This window comes from Alligator mississippiensis, chromosome 9 (genome assembly GCF_030867095.1).
Source record: "Alligator mississippiensis isolate rAllMis1 chromosome 9, rAllMis1, whole genome shotgun sequence".
Classification (NCBI taxonomy): Eukaryota; Metazoa; Chordata; order Crocodylia; family Alligatoridae; genus Alligator; species Alligator mississippiensis.
Genome location: NC_081832.1, coordinates 75773074 through 75799371, shown reverse-complemented (window position 1 = coordinate 75799371; position 26298 = coordinate 75773074). Strand labels below are relative to the sequence as shown.

At 43.5% G+C, this 26298-nt stretch overlaps 1 protein-coding gene across 2 annotated transcripts; it reads right to left on the bottom strand.

The window, feature by feature from the left end:
* Positions 1–1184: 1184 nt before the first annotated feature.
* On the bottom strand, positions 1185–25099 carry G3BP1 (G3BP stress granule assembly factor 1). 2 transcript variants are annotated; one of them, XM_006270388.4, is made up of 12 exons: positions 24992–25099; positions 12771–12884; positions 10786–10867; positions 10028–10201; positions 8130–8220; positions 7535–7628; positions 6970–7174; positions 6278–6379; positions 5543–5654; positions 4879–5004; positions 4645–4775; positions 1185–2252 (listed from the first exon to the last, which is right to left on the bottom strand). In XM_006270388.4, the coding sequence occupies exons 2-12, from the start codon at positions 12863–12865 to the stop codon at positions 2046–2048; spliced, it is 1419 nt and encodes a 472-aa protein (XP_006270450.2). In that variant the 5' UTR covers positions 12866–12884; positions 24992–25099; the 3' UTR covers positions 1185–2045. The 2 variants fall into 2 exon arrangements, with proteins under 2 accessions (XP_006270450.2, XP_006270451.2); XM_006270389.4 differs by having other exon boundaries at positions 4645–4754.
* Between the last annotated feature and the right edge of the window lie 1199 nt (positions 25100–26298).

Genomic DNA, 26298 nt, shown 5'->3' with positions numbered 1-26298 from the left:
TTAAAAGAGAAACTGGCCCGGATTTCAGTGTGAGGATATGAGCTCACCATTATGAAGGTATAGGCAAGAGAGACACTGAAAGGAACTGTCAAGGATAAACGGCTGTGAAAAAAGATTTGTCCTTATGCTCTTTGCACTGATAGCCAGTTTGCTTTCTTGCTCAAGCAGGTGAAAACTTTGTGAACAGAGACTATATAGGCAAATACTGTAAGAGGAAGTGCTGTATATTTCTAGTATTTTTCTTGAATCTAAAAGGCACACTGCAACTACCATCATTACATTGAGTTTGCTCACACAACCAAGCTTTCTATTTAGGACCAGGTCACAAATAAAGCAAAACTGCAGCATTCAGCTCTATTGAAGTTACAGTAAAACCTCCAATTTTGTCTTGGTGCGGACACAATAGGGCCACATCATTTCTATTCAACCCTCAAGTTCCTTTTCTAGTACAGTTACATCCAAAACTCTGATAAAGCTGCCTGTACCTGGAAGTGGTCACTGTATCAGATGACGAGACAGATGTGCTGCAGCTGGATGGGTCCTGCATTGGTAAAGCAAGACCAGACAAACGAATTGTAGAGGAAATTATTGATGTGGTCTCATGTGATACCAGAAACGAGTGCTTGCTGTGAGGTATGAGCACACCATTCTTAGAGAGGTTTTGCACAACTTAAAATTGAACACCAGACCAAGTGACACTAATAAAATTCAGGCTGCACACTGTAATCTTTCCAAGCTAATGTTAAAAAGAAGTTGCATATGTATGGAGTCTTGGAAGTTCACATTCTGCTTCATATCCCTTCAGCGGAGTCTACCGAGTCTGCAGTACTAAGACAGTGTACCAGCATTTGATGCATGTCTAACATCACTTAGTTGCTGCCTTGGTCCTGAACAAGCAAACCTTGCTTCCCACACATATATTTTAACAACAGAATTTTTTACAAAACCATCTACCTGGAAAGCATCCATTTTTCAGTCAAAAGGGTAAGCACATGCAGCTAAGTCAGCCTTAACACACACACCTTCCAAATCACCCACTTCAAATTCTGCCCTTCTACATGCTGCCATAGTAGAGCTAGGTTCAGATTTCCAAAGCATTTTCTAGCCAGTCCTCAGCCGTTCTGGTGATAGAAGGCAGTGATAGGAAACTCACCCTTCTGGAAAAATCCCCACATACTCTGCGCTTGATAAAGCAAATCTAGACTTTTTTTATTTTTATTTTTTTTTTAACAATTTGCCAAGACTGGAATGAGAGATAAATAGAAGGCACAACAATTTTGCTTTTTTTTTTATACAAATACAAACTAAACATGAAAAAAACTCCCTATTTCAATAAAAAATTTCACAAGTTCAGGAAAAGTGTTTTAAGAGTCAAGTTCTAGACATTTAAAACCTATCCCACAATCCAAAATTTGTAAGTGGTAAAACAGTAGTTAGAATTCCTTTTCGTGATCATGTATCAAAAGAAAAAGGAAAAAAAAAAAAAAAAAAAAAGACTCTATGGATGCCCTTTATTCCACTTTTACAGCGCCACAGAGAAGGGTGAATGTCAATTTGTCAAGTGGCAACATCTCCAGACAAGAGGATGTTCACATGACCCTCAGGGGATAAACAATAGTTTTCCTGCCCTTGAAATGCTTGCCAAGTGCTAGGTTTTCCTACAGGCTCTCCAACACATGCAGATGAAAGATTATTCCAACCGACTGAAATGCACTCAATTTCAGTATACAGGGAAAAAACAATCCATTAGGAAAGACCACTGGTACAAGAAATCCAGTCCATCAGTTTGCAATGAGCAAGGAAACTTGCTTCTTTTTTTAAAATCCACTTTTCCTAATATTGTTCCACAAAGCTGGAATCTGGGACAAGGACTAGAAAAAAAAAAAAATCACAAAAAACCATAACACAAACAAAAAAGGGCCAAAATAGTATCAAACGTAGCAGTCTATAACAGGCTAGGGCCACATTCCAAGATACCCAAGGCTGAAATTCACAAATCTGCAGGAACAAAGGTTTGTGCCATTGTGTCATCATCCACGATGTATTCATTGGCGTTGCCCGATGCCCCTTCCAGCTCCAAATCCTGGTTTCTGAGACATCCCTCCACGTGGAGGCCCTCGAATCCCACCTCCCAGCCCCCCACGAGTGCCTCCGGGTCCACGGGGTCTGTTATCTCTGCGATCACCCTCCCTGGCAGCTCGTGTTTTCTTCTCTTCCACATTCAGGCGTACCTCTCCCCTGAACATGATAGGCTGTAAGAGAATGCAGAGATTTACCAGTGTTACTGACCCAGCAGGAACTCTCAGAATACAGCCTTTCATTAAGGAGTAGCAGCTACAAGAGAAAAAAGAAGGAGAGCGGGGGATTGGGGCCCCTGACAAATATTACAGTCAAGATGCAACTAACCTGTTAGTTGCGCCATAAACCCTGCCACATGGCCAAGGAATTAGTGGCATGCCAGAGCAGGAAACCAGCCACAAAAATGTTACACAAAAGACACGTACAATTTTTCTGGCTCGTTTCCATTGTTCCTTAAATTGAAGAGAGGCAGGGTGAGCAGAGCTAGCTTAGGAGGAACTGACAATTAGCTCATTGTGCATCCCATCCCTGGGACTGCATGGGAGTCTCGAACAGTCTTCTGATCAGAGTTCCATACCACGCTTCGCGAACACTAGTGAAGTCTTCCCTTTTAACAGAAGCGGCATTTTGAATCACTGTGATGAGTGGTTACTGAATCTGAAAGTTACGCTGCTGCTGAAGTGGAGAAGAAGTCATAGACCATAGGAAAGTAAGGCTGCAAGGGACTTCATGAGGTCATCTAGTCTAGCCCTGCTCCTCAAAGGTAAGATCATTCCTGACTAAATCATCCCAGCAAAGTGTCTGTCCAACCTGCAATTGAATATTTCTCTGTCTTCTCTAGACAGACTAATCCACTGCTTAACCACCTTCCTAATCAGAATATTCTTCCTATTCTCCAACCTAAAATTTCCTCTGCTGTACCTTGAGGCCATTGCTCTTAGCCCTGTCCCCTACGGCTTTTAGCTATCAGCATACATCCACATTTAGTATTAAAAGGCAGGCTGATTTGCTGTTCAAGTGTAAAATTTCACACTCCTAGAAATATCAACAGAGGCATGAATGATTCTGAATCACTAGTTATGCTATAATATAAATAGAAAGACTGAAAGAGTCTTCTCGGTGGCAGAAAGTTACCTTTTCTATCGAAAGGAAAGCCTAGCTATCAGTTTCCACTGACCTTACCCTGGGAACAGCAAGCATCTAAAAAGGGTACTAAGCTCCTTCCTGGCAAAGAGAAAGGGTATAGGAATGTCATTGCAGCTTTGCCCCTGAACTCTATTAATACCCCACTACCTTTCATTATCAGCACCTTGCTAGCAGGTGCTTGTAGCTGATCAGTCAGTTTAAGAGGACTAGTACACAGTATTCGCAATACAACTGAGTTATTTCCGCAGGACCAGATCTTTAAAACGATGCACTGGTGTCCAGTGTGTTGTAAGTTGTTTCATCTCCCGCCACCCCACAGAGAATTATCCATTAGAAGCAGAAGAGAGATAGAGTTGTCCCTCCTTGTAGGTATAAACGTTTGAAACATTTAGTCCTGGGTCATATTAATTCCATTCCCCATATTGTTAAAGATAGTTAATTTGGGCTCAATAATGGTTTGCCTGTCTGGAAAACATGAGTGCACAACTGACACAATGTAGACCGCAGATATGACCAACCACTCAGTTTGGTCACTGGCTACAGCGTTTATATCAACAGCGGCCAGGGACTGGCTGAAAAGATAGCAACACTCGACCTGTTTAGTACATACATGCTTTCCTAAACAAACATGGCATAGTTTATGACTGCACTGAGACTCTGGGTAGGGGACCACTTGGCTCTTGGATTAAGAGCACACAGCTCCTCTCTGCCCTCAACATAATCCTTTTGCATTTCCTGGGTTAAAAAAACATGGTGCATATGGGAAGGTTAAGTCTCAACCTACAGTGACCGGGTTCAGTGGCGATGCACAGAGGGTGCACATGCACCCCCCTGAGAGGGCTGGTGCGCCCCTTGACAGCCAGCATTCCCAGGCAGGGGGCCAGGCAAGAGCGCTGGTGCCCTCCAAAGAGCACTGGCCAGGGAGTGGGGGTGCCAGGAGAAGTGATCCCCGCGATCCCCCTGCGGCCAACTGCGCTCACCCAGAAGTGCCAGCAACATGCCATTGCTACTTGCGGGTCAGGGTGATGGGCCCCCCCCGGTTGTCAGTGGGATCAGCCACAGGGGGACCCTCCCCAGTCACTGACAGCCTGCTGGGGGGCGCAAGTGCCCCCCCTGACTCAGGAGGCACCACCTGCCCATGACCAGGGTAATTTCTTTTACTGCTACATATTACTCCACATTCACCCTGTAATTGGCAGCCTTACCTGCATTTTTGTTGGTTTTAGCACTAAATTCTTCCAACTTCTTCACCAAATGGCACAGTGAGGTAACACCCCTTTGTACATAGAAGGGGTATTAAGAGGCTGACTAGCTAGCAGTTACCCCCGAGATCAATATTGCCCGCTATTAATAAAAAGGGACATATTCAACTGCTCTATTTCCTCCTTCACCACCACCATTAAACCAAGGCTTATTTACCCTGTTGCTAAGAATCTTCTGAACTGGTTCAGGGTCATCAAACACCACAAACCCAAAGTTCGGGAGCTTTCCGCCGCTGTTGATTCGGAGTTCTACAACATTGCCATAACCTGCAAGAGAGGAGCCGAGTTCTTCGGTCACACATTAGAATGCTCTGCAGGAACAGGCATGTGCTTTGGGATGAAATGCCCCAACCCCCCGTAATGAGCCAAGCAACACAAGGCAGCAACTTACTTTGGAAGAAATCCTTCAATTCAGATTTATCCACATCGTGAGGAAGGTTTCCAACAAAAAGCTGGTGACTGTCTGGGTACCTCACAATCCGTCTAGTTTCCATATCACCTTGTTCACCTTCACGAACTAAAGAAAAAAATAATAATAATGTCATTCACTTACTTAAACCAAGCAGTATCCGTGGTCATAAAATGCCGAACCGTTCTGGTAAAACGGCACAACTGGTCTGCAACCGAATTTGCCCAGGGTGCTGAAATTTCACAATAACCACACATTTACAAGAAGAGTTACATGTGCAATAAGTAAACTTCGAAAGAGCTAAAGTTCATGTTTAGTTTGTGAATGTACACAAACTATCAGAACCCCAATTCAGCAAATTCAGCTGAAAACGTACTCAAGCAACCTCCCACAGCTTGCCCAGAATCAGCTACTACAAATGAAAAAGAAAAAGCATAGTATTTCAAAGTGAGAGCTGAGTTCAATTCCAAAGCCTAGAAGATCTGGCCAAAGTCAGTTCAAATACGCAGAGCAGCAGGAATGACATGACTAATGACTGATATTCCAAGAACTGAACAAACCGCAGTATTCATCCTCTTCTATATCAATTATTCTTGGGTCCACCACAACATTAGAAAGCAAGGTACAAATGCAACATTCTTCTTACTTGGTCTGGGTCCTCTCTGTGGTGGGATACTTGTTCGCTGCTCCCTCACCCTCTGATCTCTCTGAGGCCTCTGTGGTGGAGTTTGTGATTCAGGCTTGGACTCAGGGCGAGGCTGCAGAAATTCAAGCAGAAAGTAAGTGATGGCTCGCAAACAAGACCAGTAGCAGCAGTAAGGTGAACTTTCTGGAGTTCGAAATCAAGTTTCACAGAAGTCATCATCTTTAATTCACAGATGACAACATGATCAAGCTTTTCATCAGTGGCTCTAACAAAGACTTGAGCCCAATTTATACTTATAAGTACAAAACACGGCTTGCTCTTTTGCTGGTTAGTGTTAGAATTCAAATCATCCCTCATTCAAAAGAGTTTATTCTGAGTTAATCACAGATGTTATGCTTAATCTTCCTGTTAACCCCCGAAGGCTATTTTGGACAAGGCTGGACAAACCCTTCCACCACAGCCCAGCTCACTAGAACTTGGGAGATTCTACAGAACCTGGTCCTCATTCAATCTTTGCTTAATACAGATCAGACACATGGTTTGCTTGCGGAAGGTTTTCCTCTCAGCCAGAAGAGTTAAGAATGTGACTGTTGTTAAAACGGAGATTAATATTTACAAGATGACACTAATACATTCAGAAAGCCACACCACAAACAAGGAATTTGTTGTAGAAGCTTTTTCTCAAGCGACTCCAATAGTATCAGACAGAGCTTGTGATTAATGCAAGATTCCTACCTGTGACGCTGGTACTTTTACAACATGAGGTGGTATTCCTGACACTGCAACAGCTCCGCTGGGAGGGAGGTTCTTACTAGTTACAGATGCCCATGAAAATGTCTGGGGAGACAAGGGGGACACAAAAGAAAAAAAAACAAAAAAACAAAAAACACAGTGTTAATAAACCACTGAGTGAATCCATGTTCAAGTCCTTTTCAGGGACACAAACAGCCCAAGTCAAGGGGTGGTAACAGGAGCTTTAAAGCAGTCATTGCAAGAAGAGGTCATCTCCAGCCCCTTAACACTGCAGAAGTCAGAAAAAGTTGGGAAGCAGCAATGCCCCAGGGCCACTGTTGTGGACTTCTGAATGCATTGGTTATACTCTGCCCGCACAAAGAAGGTTTTCTTCACTATCCTAGAGTGCTTGATTTAAAAAAAAGCCTATTCTATAGCTGCAGGATTTGTTACATAAATACAGAAGACTTCAGCAGAGGAAAATGCACTGTCACTCTGATATCAGCAACAATTAGATGTCCAATCATATTTTCTGGGAAGAAATGTAACATGTAAAATATCTGGTTAAGGGTCAGGAGAGAACTACTGTAAGAGTAGATTCCCCATCTTGCCAAGGCAAAAATACTACATGGACAAGAAAGAAAAAGGTGAACCTATGAAAAAACAACACAGTGGGAGCCAGCCATTTGCATTACCCTGGAGTCCTCTTGCACTGCAGGAGCTGGGTCTGCAGGAACTGGAGAAGGACTCTTCTGCACAGTTTCCTCAGGAGCTGCTTCCTCCAGTACCGGCTCAGACTTTTCTTCCTGAACTTCTGCTTCAGGCTCCTGTTCAGGCTCAGGCTCTGGCTCAGGCTCTGGTTCTGCTACTGGCTCTTCCAGCTGTTCTTCCAAGTCATTGCTATCAGAAACACCATGAATAGTAACATTTTATTTCTGCAAATGGGAAGTGCTGAAGGTGAGATCTTAACCCAAGCAGAGAAAGTCCACTACATTCAAGATGAACTACAGGGACAACCCATGGGTATGTTTCACATGAGGGGAGGAGGGAGGGTGTTAACACATTCAACAGGATTACATGTTATGCTTCATAACAGAAAAGTATACCAGCTGAAAACCTAGTTTCTTAGCCTCAGAGCCAAGAGCCTGTAATTTCAATACCCTTTATGTTTGAGCTTTCCTGAAGAAATTGGAAATGGAAGCATTCCCCTTGACCAGACCACGCTACACAATGTCCGACTTCCAAGTTTGATCAAATTACCTGACAGCCTGCTCATAGTAAGCCCCAGTGTCATCGGGAACTGCTTCTGGTGTCTGCTGCCTTTCCTCAGGTTCCTCCACCTCCTCCTCAGATTCTGGGGTTAGGAAAGAAAAAAAAATGAACATACTCAGTATCAACATGCTGGCCCAGTTGTAGATATCAGGTGCTTGCACTTAGGTTATACCAAAGTGCAGCAAAAGTAAGTAATGCCTATTTTGACTACTTAAAGCTTTGGTTACGAGGGCCTTTTTTTTCAAATATTTAGACAAAGCAGATTTGCTGCCTATAGGCTCCACAGTATAGCATTAAATATCCCCCAAATGCCTTATAGCACTCAGAATTTTGTATGACCACAGACAGGAAAAAGGAGGACCATATTGCAAAAAAGTATAACGGCATGTGTTTCAGCAAGGGCCTACAAAACACTGACGGTATGAAAAGAACAAAAACAAACAGAAGAACAATGAACATGTGGCAAATCTGCTCTAAATAGAAAGAATTCCCTCTGGTCTGGGTATCAAGCGTTGGAATCAACAAACCGTCTAATGCCACAGAAACAGCCATCAATAGACGTTTCCAAGCTTCTGGAACTTACCCTCAGGTGGCTCAGTGTCTGAATCACCAAAGACCTCATCTTGGTAGCGGAAGATGTCGTTATGGACATAAAACTTATTTGCAACAGAACCCTGTAGGCAAACAGAGGTAAAAAGTTGGTTCAAGTGTATTTTACTCCTAGAATAAAGAGAGATTAAATGATCACGAAGCATTTACAGGTAGTGGTAGGTTTGGACCGCGCTCCACTCCCTCTGTGGCACTCCAACAGGGCACTGGGAACAGAAAACTGCCCATCTCCTCTGCCCTGACAACACAAAATCCTTGAAGGACACAGAACCAGTAGAGCAGCTTCTCCAGCCAAGGATCAGGAGTATTTCTCAAAGAAAAGCACAAAAGCTATTAGTTCCCTGCACTCCAAAGTACTCCCTGGGGAACCACGGGAAGCGACCGACTTAGAACAGACCTACTGTTGAGGCTGCTAGAAGTTACAGTGAGGCTCCACTAAAGGACAGGACTAAGGGAGTAGACAGGTTACTTTGAACCACTGTGCCCTTAACTCCACACCCTGCATCAAACAGTTTAGCCAAGCCAAAAGGTCTGGCCTACAATGCCAGCTAGCTTTGGGGGAAATCTCTTCAACATATAAATATCCAACTCGCACAATACTTGAATTTTCTGCTTTGCTTACTGACACTTTCCCAATGTTCTTTTATCATATAAAAGGTTTGACAAGCCTGCCAAGACCTCTGTTGCAATCCTCACCACCACCCCATCATAATACAGATGCAGGATATTCATGGGAGACAGGAGCATCATATGACCACTGCCCCCCACAAAAAAAAAAAAAAAATTTAGAGAAAAACAATGAAGGACAATACAAATCCCAAAGTTAGAAGGATTTAAACATGACTCCTGAAGCAAAAAGGAAAAAGGCTATTCAGTCCAAGGAAGAAGGCAGCCACATCTTGTTTCTTTGTGATTGACAGAACCAATAAGGCCAAATTAAATCTTAACAAGATATTGCCTTCAGAGGGTTCAGAGGAGGGCCACCCGCTTGGTTGGAGGGCAACAGAGCAAGCCCTATGAGGAGAGGCTGAGGGACCTGAACCTGTTCAGCCTCAGCAAACAGAGGCTGAGGGGGGACTTGGTGGCTGCCTACAAACTCGTTAGGGGAGATCAGCAGCAAATAGGAAGGGTCCTATTCCCCCCAGCAGCACCTGGGGTGATGAGGAACAATGGCCAGAAGCTGCTGGAGAATAGGTTCAGGTTAGAGATTAGGAGGCACTATTTCACTGTTAAGGTGGCTAGGATCTGTAACCAGCTTCCTAGGGAAGTGGTCCCTCACTCCTACCTTGGGTAAATTCAAAAAGAGGTTGGATGAACACCTGTCTGGGGTCGTGTGATCCCACTGTGTGCTCCAGCCAGTGGCGGGGGGTGTCAGACTAGATGATCTATTTAGGTCCCTTCTGACCCCTAACTACTATGAAACTATAACAGTCAATTTGTCTTCACTGACATTTTCAATTACTACATGAATTATTCTGTTTGAAAAAAACTATTTTGAAAATGTAGTTCAGTGGGAAGTCGATTATAGCATCAGAAACCTTGAAACCCAAGTTTTCAAATGAGACTGCAATCTTCTCAGTCTGTGGCATCAGCTGCTAAAAGAGCAAGTCACAGTTACGGAAAGATAAAGTAACACTTTCAGAATATATAGGCAAAGTTGTAATAATGCCACCTACTAGTCCCAACTCAAGACATGACATGCCCTTACATTATTTTCATAGTTAACAGAAACATGGAATTAAGAGTTTCCAGAATGTCTTCTATGGAAGTGTTTCTTGGCACGGAGCCCAAATTTGAACTTTCACTTCCTAATGCTAAGCCAAATAGCAAACCTACTTTCATGTCAATGTTCGTTACGAGACGAAAGCATACCTCTGGCGCAAGCACAAACGTCTGCATGAACCTGCGCACTGGCTGCATGTTATTGGAGAGCTCTCCCATCACCTGCACCACAACACCATCATTAAGAGTTGCATGGGCATCCACATGACGGATCTTCGTGTGGCAATCCTTGAAGTTCAGTGACAGCACCTTCTTGTGGATGTCCTGCAAGATCCAAGTTAGGAGTCAATGACCCACTTCAAACTGGATTTAAGTTGGCATAAACTGCTTCTATAGGGTAAAATCAAAAGGTTTAGGTAACAGAAAGTATACTTTGAAGTCTATAACTAAGATTACCTTTAAAGCCCTACAAAGCAAATCCAACTCCATGCTTTTATTCCCTCAAAGCCACTTGTTTTAAAGGTTTGACTAAGTACAATGTGGATCTGGACACTCCAGTTGAATGTGAATTAGTCCAACATACACCATACCCCACAAATAATGTTCCAAACTCCAACTGCTCCTAGTTTGGGGAAAGTTTGACCAGCTTGCCTACCACTTCCTGAAGTAGCAAGTCTTACTACAAATCAGTTTTATAGACCCAGAATGCGACCTTCCAACATGTTCAAACTGCAGACTACTATATTCCAGAGTGGGTGAGCAGACTTCTGATCAACTGACTCACCACCTAGATCTGCTTCAGACACACAACCATCCCTTAAAACAAAGCGATCCAAAAAAAAAGCTGTCATTCCAGTGCTTAAATTCAGTCACATGACACTACTTTGTTCACTTTTACAAGCGCTTACCGACTGCCCATAGACCGCATCAGCTGGCTTTCCATTGGAATCCAAGCCACCATGGACATAGGAAGAATTCTTTCCATAAAACCTGTTGAGGAGGAATTTATAAATTAAGCTTTGGTTCAGTATTCTTAATGCAACAACTACAGGTCTGAAAACAGCATTCTACTATAAATACTATCCTTAAACTAAATGGTATTAAAAGGTGCACTAGTGAGATTCAGTTAAATTTTCAGAGTAGTAAAGAAACCCTTGTGCTTGCTGTTATAATCATCAAGAACAAAAAGAGGAAGAAGAGTTCCATCTTCCAGAAGCTAGACAGGGTGGTTACCGTGATGTTGGATACTTGTCAAAGAAACCGATATAGGAAGTGGAGACAGAGAAAGACAACACACTTAATACGCCTGCTTTTCCAGCAGCACGGACTGCTTGGGATTCTGACGGTCCTCCTGATTCTCTGCATCACAGAAGGCAGGGAAGATTTGCATATTATAAGCCAAATCAGATTAGTTATATATCACACATTTCTTTACCCACACCCCAACACCCCCCATAACTTTCATGAGCCAAGTTCATTTCATCAGATGCTGTCTGATATCTCTGATTCAGCCTATAAAGTGCAAGTCTACCTTACCTTCTGCCAACTTCAGACCAACACAGCTAACTCACTCTCTTGTCCCAGTCATCTAGGTAGTAGGTATACAACAAGATTACTTGACAGTCATTATAAATTTTAGTCAGAACCAAAGATATGTAGTTTTATGTACCTAGAAACAAAAACTATAGTAACACGTAAACTATGAGTCATCCTTCCATTTTATAGCTTTTTTCACTCCTAGCTAATGTACCAGAAATGCTGGCAGCAGGTACAAAACTGCGAACAGAAACTCGTAACTGATCCAACAGACTGTTTGTCTGGATTAGCCAGAGACTCAACTGCTTGCCACACTTGGGAACAACTCTGGAAAGTCTTTACCTCAGACCAGTTAAGTTTTTAACTTGAAGATGAGCTTCAAGAATCTAGAAGTACATATCTAGGCAAGATAAAGAAAGCATGACAGTCCCAAAACAAGTCAGTCTACCAAGGTATATTATAACGATGGGATTTAAATTCAGAATGATTTTGACTCCACCGATAGTCCTAAAAAGAGTTAAATCAAAGTCACTGACCTTAAATCATGGTTTAAAAAAGCAACAGGTAACTAGTTATATGGTTAATTGTTGGTACTTAATAATATGCATTTATATCTAGTTATTTTCTTTAGAAAGGTCCATATTTATTGGTAGGTATAGCCACTAAAACATGTTGATTTTCATTCTAGTGTTCTTTATGCTAAATAGCAGACTTTTGGCTAAACAGGAGAATAACTCATATTTATATACATTTAGCTAAGCCACTATATAGCAGAATGTACATTTGTACAGATTCTTAAACTTCTGAATTTATGTTGGAAATGGTGAATCAAACTTTTTACAGGGTATTTTTAGCAAGTTGTATTTGAAAACAAACTGGAATTAAATTACAAGCAGGAACAGTAGTTATTTCAGATACCTTTGACAAACATGGTCTACTCTCATCATCTTTGCTTTTCATCACCTGTCTAGTCAGTCACAGCTTGGAAGGGAGCAGTGACACAGGGGTTAAAGCATCTTGCTACAGCTTCAGATGCTGTCTCTAGCTGTCCCGGCTCTTAACTAAGGATTCAAAGACAGGAGGAGGCTAGCCATATCACTGCCTGTGCACCTTACAGGCTACTAAGTTTAGGGAGACTTGGCTCTTGCTGCTGGGAATGAATATATTTGATGGTAAGAGTCCATTTAGCAGAAATTAAAACATGTATTCAAGCCTTACATCAAGCTAGCCAGAAAGGTGGGCTACACTTGTTTACAGTTTATAGCAGGCTAGAGTTGCTAACATTTATATGTAAATTAAAAACAAGGAATACACAACACAAAAAGCAGTATATCAAGTTATGTAAGCAGAGCTTTACCTGTGCAAGTAGTCCGGTGCCTGGTTCAGTAGAGTATAATACTGCCTCACAAATTCCCGCCCGACCAGCAGGGGACTTGGCTTCTCCATCACCATTTCTTTGGTCAACTGAAAACTGAAGACCAAAAAACATATGTTAACTGCGCAATGTCAATGTTTGCATTCTACTAGTATATGACTAGCTTCACCACAATGATCAATTCAACCAAAACAGAGAGCTCTACTTTCAAATCACGCCTCCTCCCCCACTCCTCTCTCTCTGTGGGAAAAGGGGTCCTTGCAACACAAAGGAACTTAGGCGTCCTAAATATCACAGCAGAGAACAGGTAGCAAACAAGCAAGGTTCTTGAAGAGGATTTTCTATGTCACCTGACTTCACAATTAGGTTCAGAAGTCAGATGCTTTGAAGTGAGCCATGTGCTACTGTATTACGACCACTTTGAAAAACTCCGTACAAAACAACCTATTTCTAGTCAACAGCACAGGACTCACACTAGTCTGTGACAGTTTTCAAGCCACCTCTCAAATCTGAGAGGAATACTGCATTATATACAACAATTACCTTACTATGAACTTCAGTAAGCAACTGCTTTCCCCACTTACCTCCCCCATTTAGTTGATCACATGTCACCTAAATCCACAAGGTAAATCAAATGTATTACACTGTATGCTAGGACCAACTATATTTTACTGAGCCTAGGAGATTAACATAGATTAAGGAACTCTCTCCTGCACGAGCCACGAAATACCTTAACTTCTCATATCTAACCAAGAAGGCACTCCTCCCCATACAAGCTTCCCTTCAGTTATTCATTAAAAAAAAAAAAAAAAAAAAAAAAAACAAACAAAGTTGAAAAACATTCTTGCTACCTATACTCAGAGTCCTATCTGATACTAGCTGACGTGGAAACAAAGCAGGGTCCTTTCTGCTTCATATCACCATCCATTACAGAGACATGGAGTAGGACTGGAGCTTAGTTGACAGTTTTGTTGTTGATGCAAGGCAGAATATGACAGTTGGCTCTGCTGCGACTACACCGGCTCAACAGTGCTGACAGGCACAAAAATCCAGCAAAAAGCCTGCAGTAATCCAAGCAGATGTTATCCAAAGACAGGGTAAGGAGCAGAAGAGATGTTTGAAAGGCACTTTTCTAGCATTACTGACACCTTAATCCCTTCTCCCACCTAGCACCCTCCCAAACACAATGCAAGGTTTTTAGAAGTATGGCATGCAACTCCTATAGGCAAGAACTTCAAACCTCCCCCCTTTAGCCCAAACCAACCATGTGAAGCCTTACAGAACTGCTCCATGCTTTATTGTTGACCCATATGGTTTTATTTAAGGTTTGAGTCATTAAAAATAGCTTCAGGGCCAAATTCTGATATCTTCTGCCAACACAGAAGGGTTAGAAGAGCCTCCCAGGGAATTTCTCCAGTACTGAAGGAGCACGTAACCAACACGTGAAGACTTATTCTGTCCTCTGACATTAGGTCAATGAAGGGGAATATTGAGAGTGGGAAAATCACGAATGAGACTAATTTTATTCTGAAAAATCAGCCCTTGAAAGCACATTTTTATCTCATTGAAAAACCACCCCAACTCCAGAATTGGAGATGCATACGAGTGTATATCTTTGCCTCCCCATCTGGGCCTCTTAAAGAGAGGCAGGCGAGAAGCCCAGCCTCAAAGTTTCTTTTATTTGTGGTTGCTGCTGTTGTTCAGTGACATTCAATTAGGGCCTATCAGAAACCCATTCAGTAGAAATATCCTGAAAGAAAAGGTTAATAGCTTAAATTAGCTGTTTGCAAACTTTGTAGGCTCAAGACACCCTTCAGAAAATGCTGGCTTTTGGCTTTCACTTTTATTTTGACTACGGAAAAAAATAAGAATCATTCTTTCCGAGTCTTTTTGAAAAAGACAACAGGTCAGAAAGTTTGTGATTATATGGATTCCCACTTGAAATCACTTGAGTTTATTTTGTGAATTGTGTGTAGGTATTTGCACTCCTTAGTGCTAATAATGTACAGCACACTTAGAAGGATCTCACAGCAGCTTGATTAGGAATCAACAACATTGATATTTGACTTTAAAGAGCTGTTAACTTCAAATGTGTACTTAACCTTCTGGTCCACAAGTTTCATGAAAGCCACCTGCAAAGAAGCCAGTCACATAAAGGTAAAGAAAACCACGCGCGCACACACTATGAATAATGATGGGGTTCATAGCAGTTGCAGCCTCAATCTGACACGTTTTCATTAAGATATTAATAAAAGTAAGTTATTCGACTCTCTGGCTAATGTGAGAAGCCACTGATATCACCTTGGTTCTGGAGATGACTGTCTTGGTAGGACAGTTGTTTACTGATCATTTCCAGTGCACAAAAAAGCATATGGAAGTTATGCAAAAGGAAATTATAACCATAGTAGAGGACATATCAGGTATGCAAATAGTAGTTTTAAACTCCAAAGAATAAAAAAAGTATAAGAAAGCATGCATCAAATAAGTTGGACGCGCACTTTTGTGATGGCTTGTGTGCGTGGTGTTAGCCAAAACCAAGGCAACTTTTTCCTCAATTTTACTTTTCTGATGGCTCAGGAGGTTAGCTACCTCCTCCTCTTCAGTCAACAAATATATAAATGGTATGTATCCTCCACTTCACTGAACACTTGGATTTATTACTGTAAGCTCTGTTAGCACCCAAAAAATCTGTCCCAAATCAGTGCCCTGCTGGGCTGAGTGACATACAAATATGTTACTCTCACCGCTGGCTGAGTCATCCCTGCCAAAATTATCATCTTTTTCCTTTCACATTCAGGTGAACGCATCCTCATCACTATGTTCAGTCATGTGGATGTTACCTTCCACACAGCTCTGCTAACATGTTCCAATACATATAATGAATATAGATTTCTATAGGTTTTGCCATGCAAGCACTACAAAAACTTAAGCACAGAGCTGTTCTGATCCTATGTTCTTCATGGTAAAATCCTCTGTCAAAACTGACTTGCAACATGCAGAGAAATATAAATGCTTCCAGCTCTGGTTAATCAGAATTGGGGGATGGAAAGGAAACTCTAACAGGACCTAATCACTGAAGAGTCATCTGTTTTTACTCCAACTGCACCTGCTGCTTCTGCGAGTAAGCATCTGTTCATATTCCAGAGCCAAGACAACAAGAATGAGGTATACCTCCTCTCTCTCAAGTATATATTTTGCACGGGGCCAGGGATTAAGGAGGGGTTTGTTACCCCATTCCTTGGGCACAGAATTATGGTAACTGAAAAACTGTGAAAAATGTATTTGTATTGTGCAAAGCAGTTGTAGCCATGCACCTCACTTATCACTTAATTATAACAGTTGTCACACTTCTTTCTTAGTCCTGGCTACAATGAGGCAAGGGAAGGCCTTATGAGAAAAGCATGATGCCAAATGATTAACTTTAATTCAACTGTGTACTACTACCACAATTTTAGTTTTAGCTTTGTTCTTAAAACAGATTAAAATAGAGGTGTTCAACTGGTCCTCACCTGGTTGGTGGAATATTCCACCATCTGTTACAAGGCTCATACTTGGCAGTGTCAGTGCTAGTAAGAGTTTCCCCAAGTACAGTTATGTAAATTAGAGAATTCTTTATGCAAATTTGATATTCAGCAAATTAAGACTGAGATTCACAAAACTCATTAGCAACTTTGTACTGTAAGACAGGTGTCATGTTAGCATAAGCCAGTATTGATTAATTTAGCAAATACTTCAGAAAAAATATTATACTTATTAGCCCTTGCCTTTCAAATACTCAACACTATGGTTATAAAATCAAATGAAGTCCCAGTTCCATACAACTGCCGCCAAATTCATCATCTCCTGTGTAAGCAATGCTGTGCTGAAGTTCAAAGAGGCCAGCTGGTCACTAAAGCCACTCAGTCTGTCATTGTGATCCCAGAAGACTTCAGCTCAACCAAAAGCCAAATCAAAAATCAAGATTCCAGACCTCCCTTTTGAGATAAATGTCATAACTGGGTTAAGCATCCTTCTGGAAGCAAATTTATCTTTGATTGCTGTTATGCTAAGATTTAAGATAGGTAGAAATGGGTTTCTACAAACCTTCAGATAAATGGTGCAACCTACCTTCAGAGCCTTGTCTTTTCAACTGCTAACTCCTTCACCCCCTTCCTCTTACTGGAGAAAACATCAACGCAGCAGGCAAGATTCTTTGGGTAAATGCGGTATCTTTTCTTAGACCAACTAAATAGTTGGAAAAATTGTTCTTTGCAAGCGTTCAGGCACAAAACGCCCTTCTCTAGGCAGAGGGAGAGTTTGCAGTTGTTTACACACAGCAGATGATCTATCGAGTATCAAATCACCACAGTGTGCTGCACATCTTTAATGGACAGTGTAATACTGCCATCACAAAGTAAAGAATCCTGTAGCAGTCTAAATCCCACTCTTTGGACTGTTATTATATTGGAAAATGATAATTTATTTGATATCTTCATTACAACTCTGCCAAATTTCTACAAATTACTGAAGCACACCCCAGAAAGCTTAATCCGGCTCTTTATAGCTAAAGAGCTCATTTACTCAAAGATCCTCACCGCACTGCTACACTTCAGTCCACTCAAGCAGGGTGGATGTTTTTTAGATTTATCTCCACGGCTTCATCTCCATTTATACAAGAGGTGCTGTAGCACACATTCAGCATCCTTGGAACAGGATTTCCCACCCCCCAAGTTTAGGCATAAGTCTCATCACACATGCCAATTCTTGACTGTGTTAGTCATCAGCCAGCTCCTTAAAAGGTTTGTAAGTTGTCTTTTTTCCCCACGGATGAATATTTCCCTAGAAAAGTTTGCACGTGACAGACTACAGAAATGTATATTCCACTCTATAACTTATAAATATTCATCCAGCTGAAAATTTTTCAGGTTGCTTAGTTACGTGCTCAAGACAACAAGCCATTTGTCAATGACTGGTGCTTCTAATGCATGCTACTCCATAGATCCAACAAGCCAGAAAGAACAGACACAAAATGAACAAATAATCCTGCAAACCAGGACACTTCCGCATGCCTCCACTCAAATAAGAGTGAATGCAAGAAAATGCAAACAAGCAGCGAAGAACACGTTCCCTTGCATTAGTCTCCACCCCCCTCCTCTTTTTCATGACTCCATTAAGCTTCATTTGCTCAACTGGCAGGAATACAGGAGAGCAAGTGGGTACCTGTAGAAACTATAATGTTACAATCACCAGAGAGCAAATAGACAATACAGCACAAGCAGGATAAACCTGCATTGCTAAGCAAGATCCAGAACTCTCCTAACCGGGGAAAGGTATCACCATGCTATCTTGTTCTGAAGCAGAACAAGTAATATGAACCTTTTCAAGGAAATGCATATTTAAACACCAAGTGGCAGCAGAAACAGAAGTGATCAGCAAGCTTCTCTCCCCATCAAACACATTCTTCTATTTTATCTGGGGGTAAAGGCTGTTAAAAGCCCCACATTTGCTGACAAACCCACATCACCTCAAATATTGGTAGAGACAGCATCCAAAGAACTTGGAGAACAAAAAAAAAAATCCTAAAGCAGCAGTCAGAATTGGTGAGCTGATTCCAAATTTAAGAACAGGTCTCCTCCAAGATGGGGAATGATTATTCAAAGCTAAATGCAAAACTACAGAAATAAAGGAGCCATGTGAGCATGAAAATCCAAACTGGGAAGGGGAAGGGGGCAGGGGAAGCAGTTTGCTACAAAAGCAGATGGAAAGAAGCAGTTATTGAAAGTTATCTGTTTTGAAGACAGCACCACTTTTTTGTACTTTGACAGATACCCATGGGAGGATGTTCTGCCTGCCTGTGAGAAAGTCATATTACATGCTGGCCTTCCAGGCATAACTAGTTAACAGTGAAGAAGTCAACAGACTGTAGTTGTTGAATGGGCACACACTGCTTGCTCTTAGTGTTTCTTAGATATAATAAATCACATAGCTCATCTTTTTGGAACTAGGTGCAGAAAGCTAAGTGAGGGAACATCAAATCCATGGCCTTTTAGCTGCAAATAATGGAACGTTTAAGATTTAATTTGTGACAACTTACAAAATAACTGGTATTTAATTCTTACCTCCTCTGGAACATTAACAAATGTAACTCTTAAGCAGTGGCAGCTCACTAGAGACAAGCAAACATCAATCATGCAAGCCTAGAGTATTTAAAAAGTGCAAAATATGTGCTAGTAATTATCCATTTAATTGTATAAGAGATATTCAGACCTGGAATGTACTGACCTACTTACTGCAAAGATAAGTTTGAATGAAGATCCTGGTTATTTCAGCCACTCGTATCTGCAATGAGCTCTATAGCCATTGTAGTAGGAAGACCACACAAAGTGATGAGGTAGGTACTGTGGCACATAAAATACTATCCTGGAACTCCAGAAATCTGGGTTGTGCACTAGCCTGCAATGTACCCTTAGGCAAATTGTCTCTCTCTGGGCCTCAGTTTACCCATTTGTAAAATGAAGACAATGATACCTGCCTCCTTTTTAAAGGATGTTGAGATGATCTAAGCGGCAGGGGAAAGAATGCTGGTATTGTTATACCAGTTAAAAATGCAACTGGCATTTTACTTCAACTAGAAAAAGAAATTCTTAGGGGTTACTGCTTTTCTGACTGAAGTTAAGTATCCAAACTAGCAAGGCATGGAAATATCTATATTGAAGAGGCTTTGAAAAAAAATAAAAAATTATTCTCTTAGCCAAAAGAAAATTTTAAAAGATTAACTGACACATGCTGAAAGATCCATGTGAAAAAAAAATGTATAAAAGCTCAACGTTAAAGTCAGCACTGTCCAAGCTCATACTTAAAAATCCTCCACTTGCCAATGGCAGATGGGAAGCTTTCCCAGACAGCGCGAGGGAAGGCCTTCAGATGCCATCAGAATGCAAATAAATAAGCACAGACCTCTGCAGAATAACTGTCTTTTGAAGTAGTGTCTAAGTCCTCGCTGTTGTTAGCTTACCTTTCCAAATGTCAACCAAGAATAAACAAATGCAATGCTGTTCCACTTTGTAGACAAAAATCTATCCTCTCAGTTGCTGTTCATAGTTTTGCCAAACAAACATCAAGAAAAACAGATTAAACTAGTCGCTTTCACTGCTGCTGTTCAGAAGATGGCAAACAGGGGTGCATCAACACCATTAATTTCATGCTACTGCTGCTCAAAAGGGGAGAGAGACATGGAAGAATGCTCACAAGGAAGGAATACCTAAAGTGTGACATGTTACAGCAGCATGGCAGAAACCTGCTCCCATTACTGCTGCAGAGGTTCTGGGTGGGGGAAGAAGAGACATTCCTACCCTTCCTATAGCTAGGAACATGGAGAGACAAGCTTCAGATCTGTCCAACACCTACCAAAGGCAGGCAATAGATAAGGGGCATGTCTGTGAGGGTGGCCACAGGAATTCCTAACAGATTTTTCCATTAACAGAAAGCATATATACAAGAGTTTCTTACTAAGGTCCAGCCCCGAGACTCGCTTATTGAAGAGGTCTTTCCACAGTCCTTAGTTTTCCAGGAAAGATTTCATTCTCTCTCTTTCCCCAGTGTTATACTTTGATGGTGGAAGACACAAGATATATTGGTAATCGTAATACTTCAAAAGAGAGACTAGTTTAAGAGGTCTTATATGCTGCTCTCAAAATAAAGTTGTAATAATATGTAAGTTAGATTTCACAACACTTGTGTAACAAAGAATCACCCTTCATCAAGTGAATATTAGTTACAGGCCAGGGAAAAAATAGCAATGAACTATGAAGTTTAGCATTTCTTTCTGGCTAAAGTTTTAATGGCTCCCTAGCAGACCTGGATTATGGCAGTCAAACTAAAGGGTTGTATCAGGGCTGAGTCTAAGTAGTTGCATGTGTAATGAAAGTTAAAAAGCACTCTCAACAATGAAAAAAATACTACAGACCAAGTTTATTTCACCATTTTATTTGTACTTTACATCTTGGGTAAAGGTAATGGACTAAGCACAACTCCATCTTCTGTACATAAAAGCTGCACCATGTGTTTTGCAAACTCTTAGGGAATATGCAGGAATGGTGCAAAACTACTGCCCTGCAGCCATCCAAAACTCCAGTCTGCATGAATGGCACAACCCAAAATGTACTCCCTACATCTGAAGCTCTCTACCATCCTAAGGAGTATTATTGAGCTCAGCATCTGACAGGCCAGTGAATCTAAAAGCAACACAGCTTATTTTAAATGCTAAAAAATAGCAGTCTCAGGGGCAATTCCACAACTAGCACTCACAGAACACATTATATGGAGGTCTTAACATAAGCAGCTCCGTTTCTGTTTTCTTATGTTTGTACAGGGCTACACAATGCCGCTGTGGTGCACGCCCAAACAAACCCACACAGGAACACAATTCTTTCACATCTTCAGTTTGGCTGTTACGCTTGGTCTATGTACACCAAGATTTAAAAACGGAAAGTGCCTGTCAGCTGACTCCCAACACCTAAAGATCAATGTAAACTTAACAGGAGGCAAGTCACTCTGGTTTAGCTTTGCTTACTGTGGAGTAAAAGGAAACAGATACACCAGCTGCAGCAGATTCACCTGCATCGCAGCTAGCCTCCAGTCTTCAGGTTGACATGATTTTTGTCTGCATAATTTTTTGTCTAAATTTATAGCAAGTCCTTTACTCCTACAGGCTGCAGCACAGCAGAACTGCAGGAGCCTGAAGCAGGCTGTGGCTTCACTTCCCACTGTACATCCAAAACACCAGTGAAGGGTAAGCGAGACCTGGGCAGAGAAACAGCCATGCTACTCTAAAAGGCAAAGACCTGCCATGAGGCAGGTGAATCCAGTGCGTGTGGTCCATCCATCTCCTTTTATCCTGCAAGTAAGCAAAGCTAGACTGCAGTTATTTACCTCACTTCACCTGCTTCAATAGTCATCTGGAAAGATGTAAAGGGAAACCCTGAAAGCACAAGATCCTTTGTGGCTAGATGCCCAACTCAAAAGGCAGAGGAAATAAGGTCCCCTTCCCTCTCCCCGCTATGTTAAACCACAGCTCTAGGAATTGTCCCAAATTCTGAATCCATTAGGCTGTATGGAGAAAAGCAGGAACACTCCCCGCCCCCCCTAAGTGAGCACGTGTGGACTTGGGTGGCAGGAGTAATGGGATTTGCTAACAGTGTACATTCATAACATTCAGTTAGATTAGAACTAGTGACCTGGTAGTTCATTTAAGAGGGGTATGGTTACATACAAGCGTTACTTCTGGGCTGCACAAAGGGCCTTTTTTGCCAGTCACATTTGAGACCAACTCCATCATTGAGAGGGTCAAATAATTTCCAGTTTCCAGGCACAGCAAAGTTATAATCTGCCAAGGGCATTTCTATACCAAGTTACGTAAAACCCTAGGACGCAGTGTCTTCTCAACTGCTGGTCCTAAGCGAGGGATAAGAAAGTTTTGATCTCTGGTATTGGATCAGTGCCTGCAGAAGCTTAGCGAACATAACACCACGTGTATTTGTGCTACGTGAAGGGTTTTTGACCATGACAGTTAACCCTAGAAGCATAATACCAGGTTAATACAGTTTTTTGTGCATGAGTGCTAAAGTTAAGAAATCCAATGTCTATACACTTTTTAGCAGTTCTCTTCTAGATGAGGGAATTGCTTGCAAAAGAAGCAGCAAGTGGCTACTGAACCAGTTCTTAAATCAGCCCCTAACTCCCTAACAGCATAGAAAATGCGTACCTTACCCTGATACTTCAAATAGGATCAGTCCTCAAAGCTATAACTGACTAGCTGTTTCTTTCTGGAATTGGTCCAAGCCTTACTATATTAAGTCTCAGACCTTAGACAAGTATAATGTTCAATGCCAGTCGAGTATGAAATGAGCATGTCTGATATTCTATCATTTGTATTTAATATCAGACCTTTCTTCTGCCCTAGTCAAGGCTGTTGAAAACAATTCCAGCCAAAGAATCCATAATAGTTTTAGTTGGAAAAGTCATACTTAATATTTTAACATGATTTGGAATTTCAGTCAGTTACATTAATTAAAACGCATCTCAAACATTGTGCGCATGTTCAGCTTCTCCACAGAAAGTCTCGTTACTTAAATTAAATCAAAGATTAAGTATGGCAGGCTGAGAAACTGATGTGCATATTCACAAGACAGCATCTCTTGTCATGAGATCCCAGACCCATTTCAGTTTAATTGGCTTCCCAACTTCTCTTCAACTTCCCCACCTGCCATGTCACTGAAAAACATTCAAAAAGGCTTGAGTGATGGCATTTGAAAGTTCAGCCGTTAATTTCATAAATGTTTCCTAACTCTTCCCATGGGCCATCATGTGTCAAATTCAGCCATTCCAAGTTACTAAAGTTATGAGCCAAGCCCTCGAACAATTCGTAGCTACAATACAAGGCACCTGCCCTCAGTTTCTTGCTTTTCCCATGTACAGTATGGCACAATACAATGTGCAAGAGAGCACAGGCAAGCACAATTTACACCCCAAAGCTGCTCCACATGCTATATATGCCTAGCAACCTGAAGTGCAACAGCAATTCTAAAAGGATCCTGGTTTACCCTTTAGTCCGGACAATGCTCCTGAAGCACAAGAGGGGACAAAGATCTGACATCATAAATCTCTTAAAACATGTATGTGTTTTATAAACAGTCCTTTTAAAGCTTAAAAGGACTTTAAGCCATTTACTTACTTCCACTAAGAAATAGCCTGTGGACATTATAGGTTAAGTGTTAACAGATTTTTTTAAATATGTGCAAGTCCAACTTTGGGGCTTTACCAACTTGGACCATCTCCACCTGAACAGCCACTGAAGGCAACAAGAACTGGCAGATCATTGCACAAAATACTCCTTTTGCTCCTGTTGAGTTAGCTGTCTTTGGGGCTGCCTAGAGCAAAGCAAGATCCACACGCAAAACTCCTTGCGATGCACTTTATGTGAAGGAACCTACAAGAGATTTCCAGTCGGTTTGTATTTGTGCAGCCAGCTTCATCCCGACAGAAACGCATCTGCCCCGTGTTCTCCTACGTGGCTTACATCTTCCTGCTTCTGTATTGGTTACATCCAGTCCTAATGTAAACTCACCTACCCAAAGCTTACACAGAGGAGACAGGCGTGTAACCCACGAACGCTAATATTTAATTCCACAGGTTTGAAATGTATAAATTAAATGAGGAAAAAAAAAAAAAATGACTTCAACATTCACGTTTGAAAAAAAGGAGCAAAAAAAAAAAAAAAAAATGCAGCTGAGCAACCAGAGCTCAGTTCCTTTGGGGGAAAAAAAGGTATCTACCATGCATGCTTACGTCCTGCGCGGTATTTTGGAAGTGGTTTACGAAGTCTAAATTTGTGGGAGATGGAGCAAGACCCCCCGATACGTGCACGTGCAGATAGTTCGGTAACCACTCAAAAGAAAAGCTTAAAAGACATCAGATCCTGCCTAATTCCCCCCCCCCCCCGCAGACATCCTATTGCCCATCTTCGTCCCCGCCTAGGGCAGGGGGCCGGACCCCACCATCTCGCGAGGGCCCTTCCAGCCCCCCGCAGCCACGGCTGTTTTGCCACGAACTTTTGTAAGGCAGCACGCTTGCGAGACGTCACGAAGGAGAATTGCCACCGTGCTGGGTGGTGGGACACAACAAACAAACAAAAAAACCAACCCAGGGAGGTTTCGAACCAGCGATCCCAGCGAGTCTGGTTCAACCCGCTCCTGCCCGAAATCCGTTTGTAGGGAAGGTTTTTTTGGGGGGAAAAAATATATATATATATATATGTATATAGATTAATTATATGGATAGCTGCACAGAGAGGTTGTCGCTATAGGTACGTGGGTGTGCAGGCAGGTGGGTGGGTAGTTAGACGGGGGGAGGTAGGTAGGTGTGCCGGTCGGTAAGTAGGCGGGTGTCCTCGTGCGGAGCCGGGCCCGGCTCTTCCCCGCCCAAGGCCCCTCGTGCGCGGCCGCCGCCGCCATCTCTTTCATTCTTGGGGCGGGAAGAGGCGGACGTGGGAGCGGGACTCGCGCCCCTCCCCCCCCCGCTCCCTCCCTCCCCACGCGCGAGGACAAAGCTGGGCCGCGACCCCTCCCCCCGCCCGCCCCACCCCCGCGCGTGAGGGGAACGCGCCCCTCCCCCCCCTCCCGGGGCACCAACCGCCGGCGGCAGCAGGGCCGGGCGGCGGCGCTGACCTGCGAGCGGAGCGGGGCCGGCAGCGGGAGGCGTCGCTTCAGCACCGGGCGACGAGAAGCACCTCACGCAACGGCGTGCTCCGGCACCGGCTGCTCCCTATATAGCCGCGGCGCAGCCTAGCCCCACGGCGGCGCCCACAGCCAATGGGAGGTCGGCGACTTGGCCCACTCGGAAGCTGGTTGGCTGGCGAGTGGGCAAAGAGGCGGGAAGGGGGTTGAGCGGCAGGCGAGCCGCCCTACGGAGCGGCGGCGCTGTTGGAGCGGCCGGGCGCGCGGAGCAGCCAGTAGGAAGCCAGAGGGAAGCCGTGGAGGTGGGATAAGGCTGGATGGATTGGCCGCCCGGCCAATAGGGCGACGCTCCCATCGCCATTAAGGCGCAAGGGTCAGTCAGGACGGGTTGCCGAGTGCGGTTGAGCCGTAGCGATCAGCCCGTGGGCCTTCTGAGGGAGACCCCGTGTGGAGGCAGGGGCGGCAACCCTGGCGCGGCTCAGCCAATGAGCGCGCGCGCCTGCCCGTGATCGATAGGCCGCGGGCTGCGGCGTCTTAAAGGGGCCGCGGCTCTGCCTGCTCAGAGCGCCCCCTACTGGAGGGGAGGCTGCACGGCTGCGCGCTGTCCCAGCCCCACGCGCGACCCGCAGCACACTTACCCCACGCGTGATTTTCCCCGCCCCATTAATTTTTCCCCATGCTGGTTTTCCCAACCCGGGATTTCCCCCCACCCACCCACTCACTCATGAATTCCCCCTAATGCGTACAAGACCCAGCCCCATCTCCCTGCAGGGCTGCTGCAGGCCCCCCACGCCCGGCCCAACACGCACCTTCCAGCCTGCAGAGCCTCGGCGGGCACCCACGGCCCCTCCGCGACCACCCCCATGGCCCAGCACGTGGCTGCCATCACTTCTCCGCTACAAAGCGGCAACCAAACAGATGCAAAGCCAAGTTCCCCCCGCCTAAAAACGTCCCCAGTCCAGGGTGGAGCGCTGCACCCCGGCCCCAGGAGCAGCACGACGCGGGGTCTCACCTCTCTGGCCATGGGGATCGCAGAGCTTCCCCGGGCACCTTCCGCCGGTGGCATCCACCTGCTCCTAGGAGCTCCTCCAAAAAGGCCAAGTCTTCCTTCCCCGTCCACGCGCATTACCCCGTCCCCACCCAGGCACCCTCCAGAGAGGGGGTCATATCAGACCCCATAGCAAGGCCTCGTCCCGAGCCAACACACGGGTAGAAACCGTCGTGCAAACCAGCGGTCATCGCTGGACCGCCGGCGGCAAGCAGAGATGCTACTCCCCAAGCAGCTTTTAGCCTAGGAG

What these genes read in the sequence shown, in the direction of transcription:
- G3BP1 (XM_006270388.4), bottom strand. Translation starts at nt 12,865, where the DNA reads ATGGTGATGGAGAAGCCAAGTCCCCTGCTGGTCGGGCGGGAATTTGTG. An exon ending in ATGCGGTCTATGGGCAGTCG is followed by an intron (nt 10,202 to 10,785) that starts GTAAGCGCTTGT and finishes TGGATCTTGCAG; the next exon opens with GACATCCACAAGAAGGTGCT. An exon ending in CGTTTGTGCTTGCGCCAGAG is followed by an intron (nt 8,221 to 10,027) that starts GTATGCTTTCGT and finishes GTTTGCCTACAG; the next exon opens with GGTTCTGTTGCAAATAAGTT.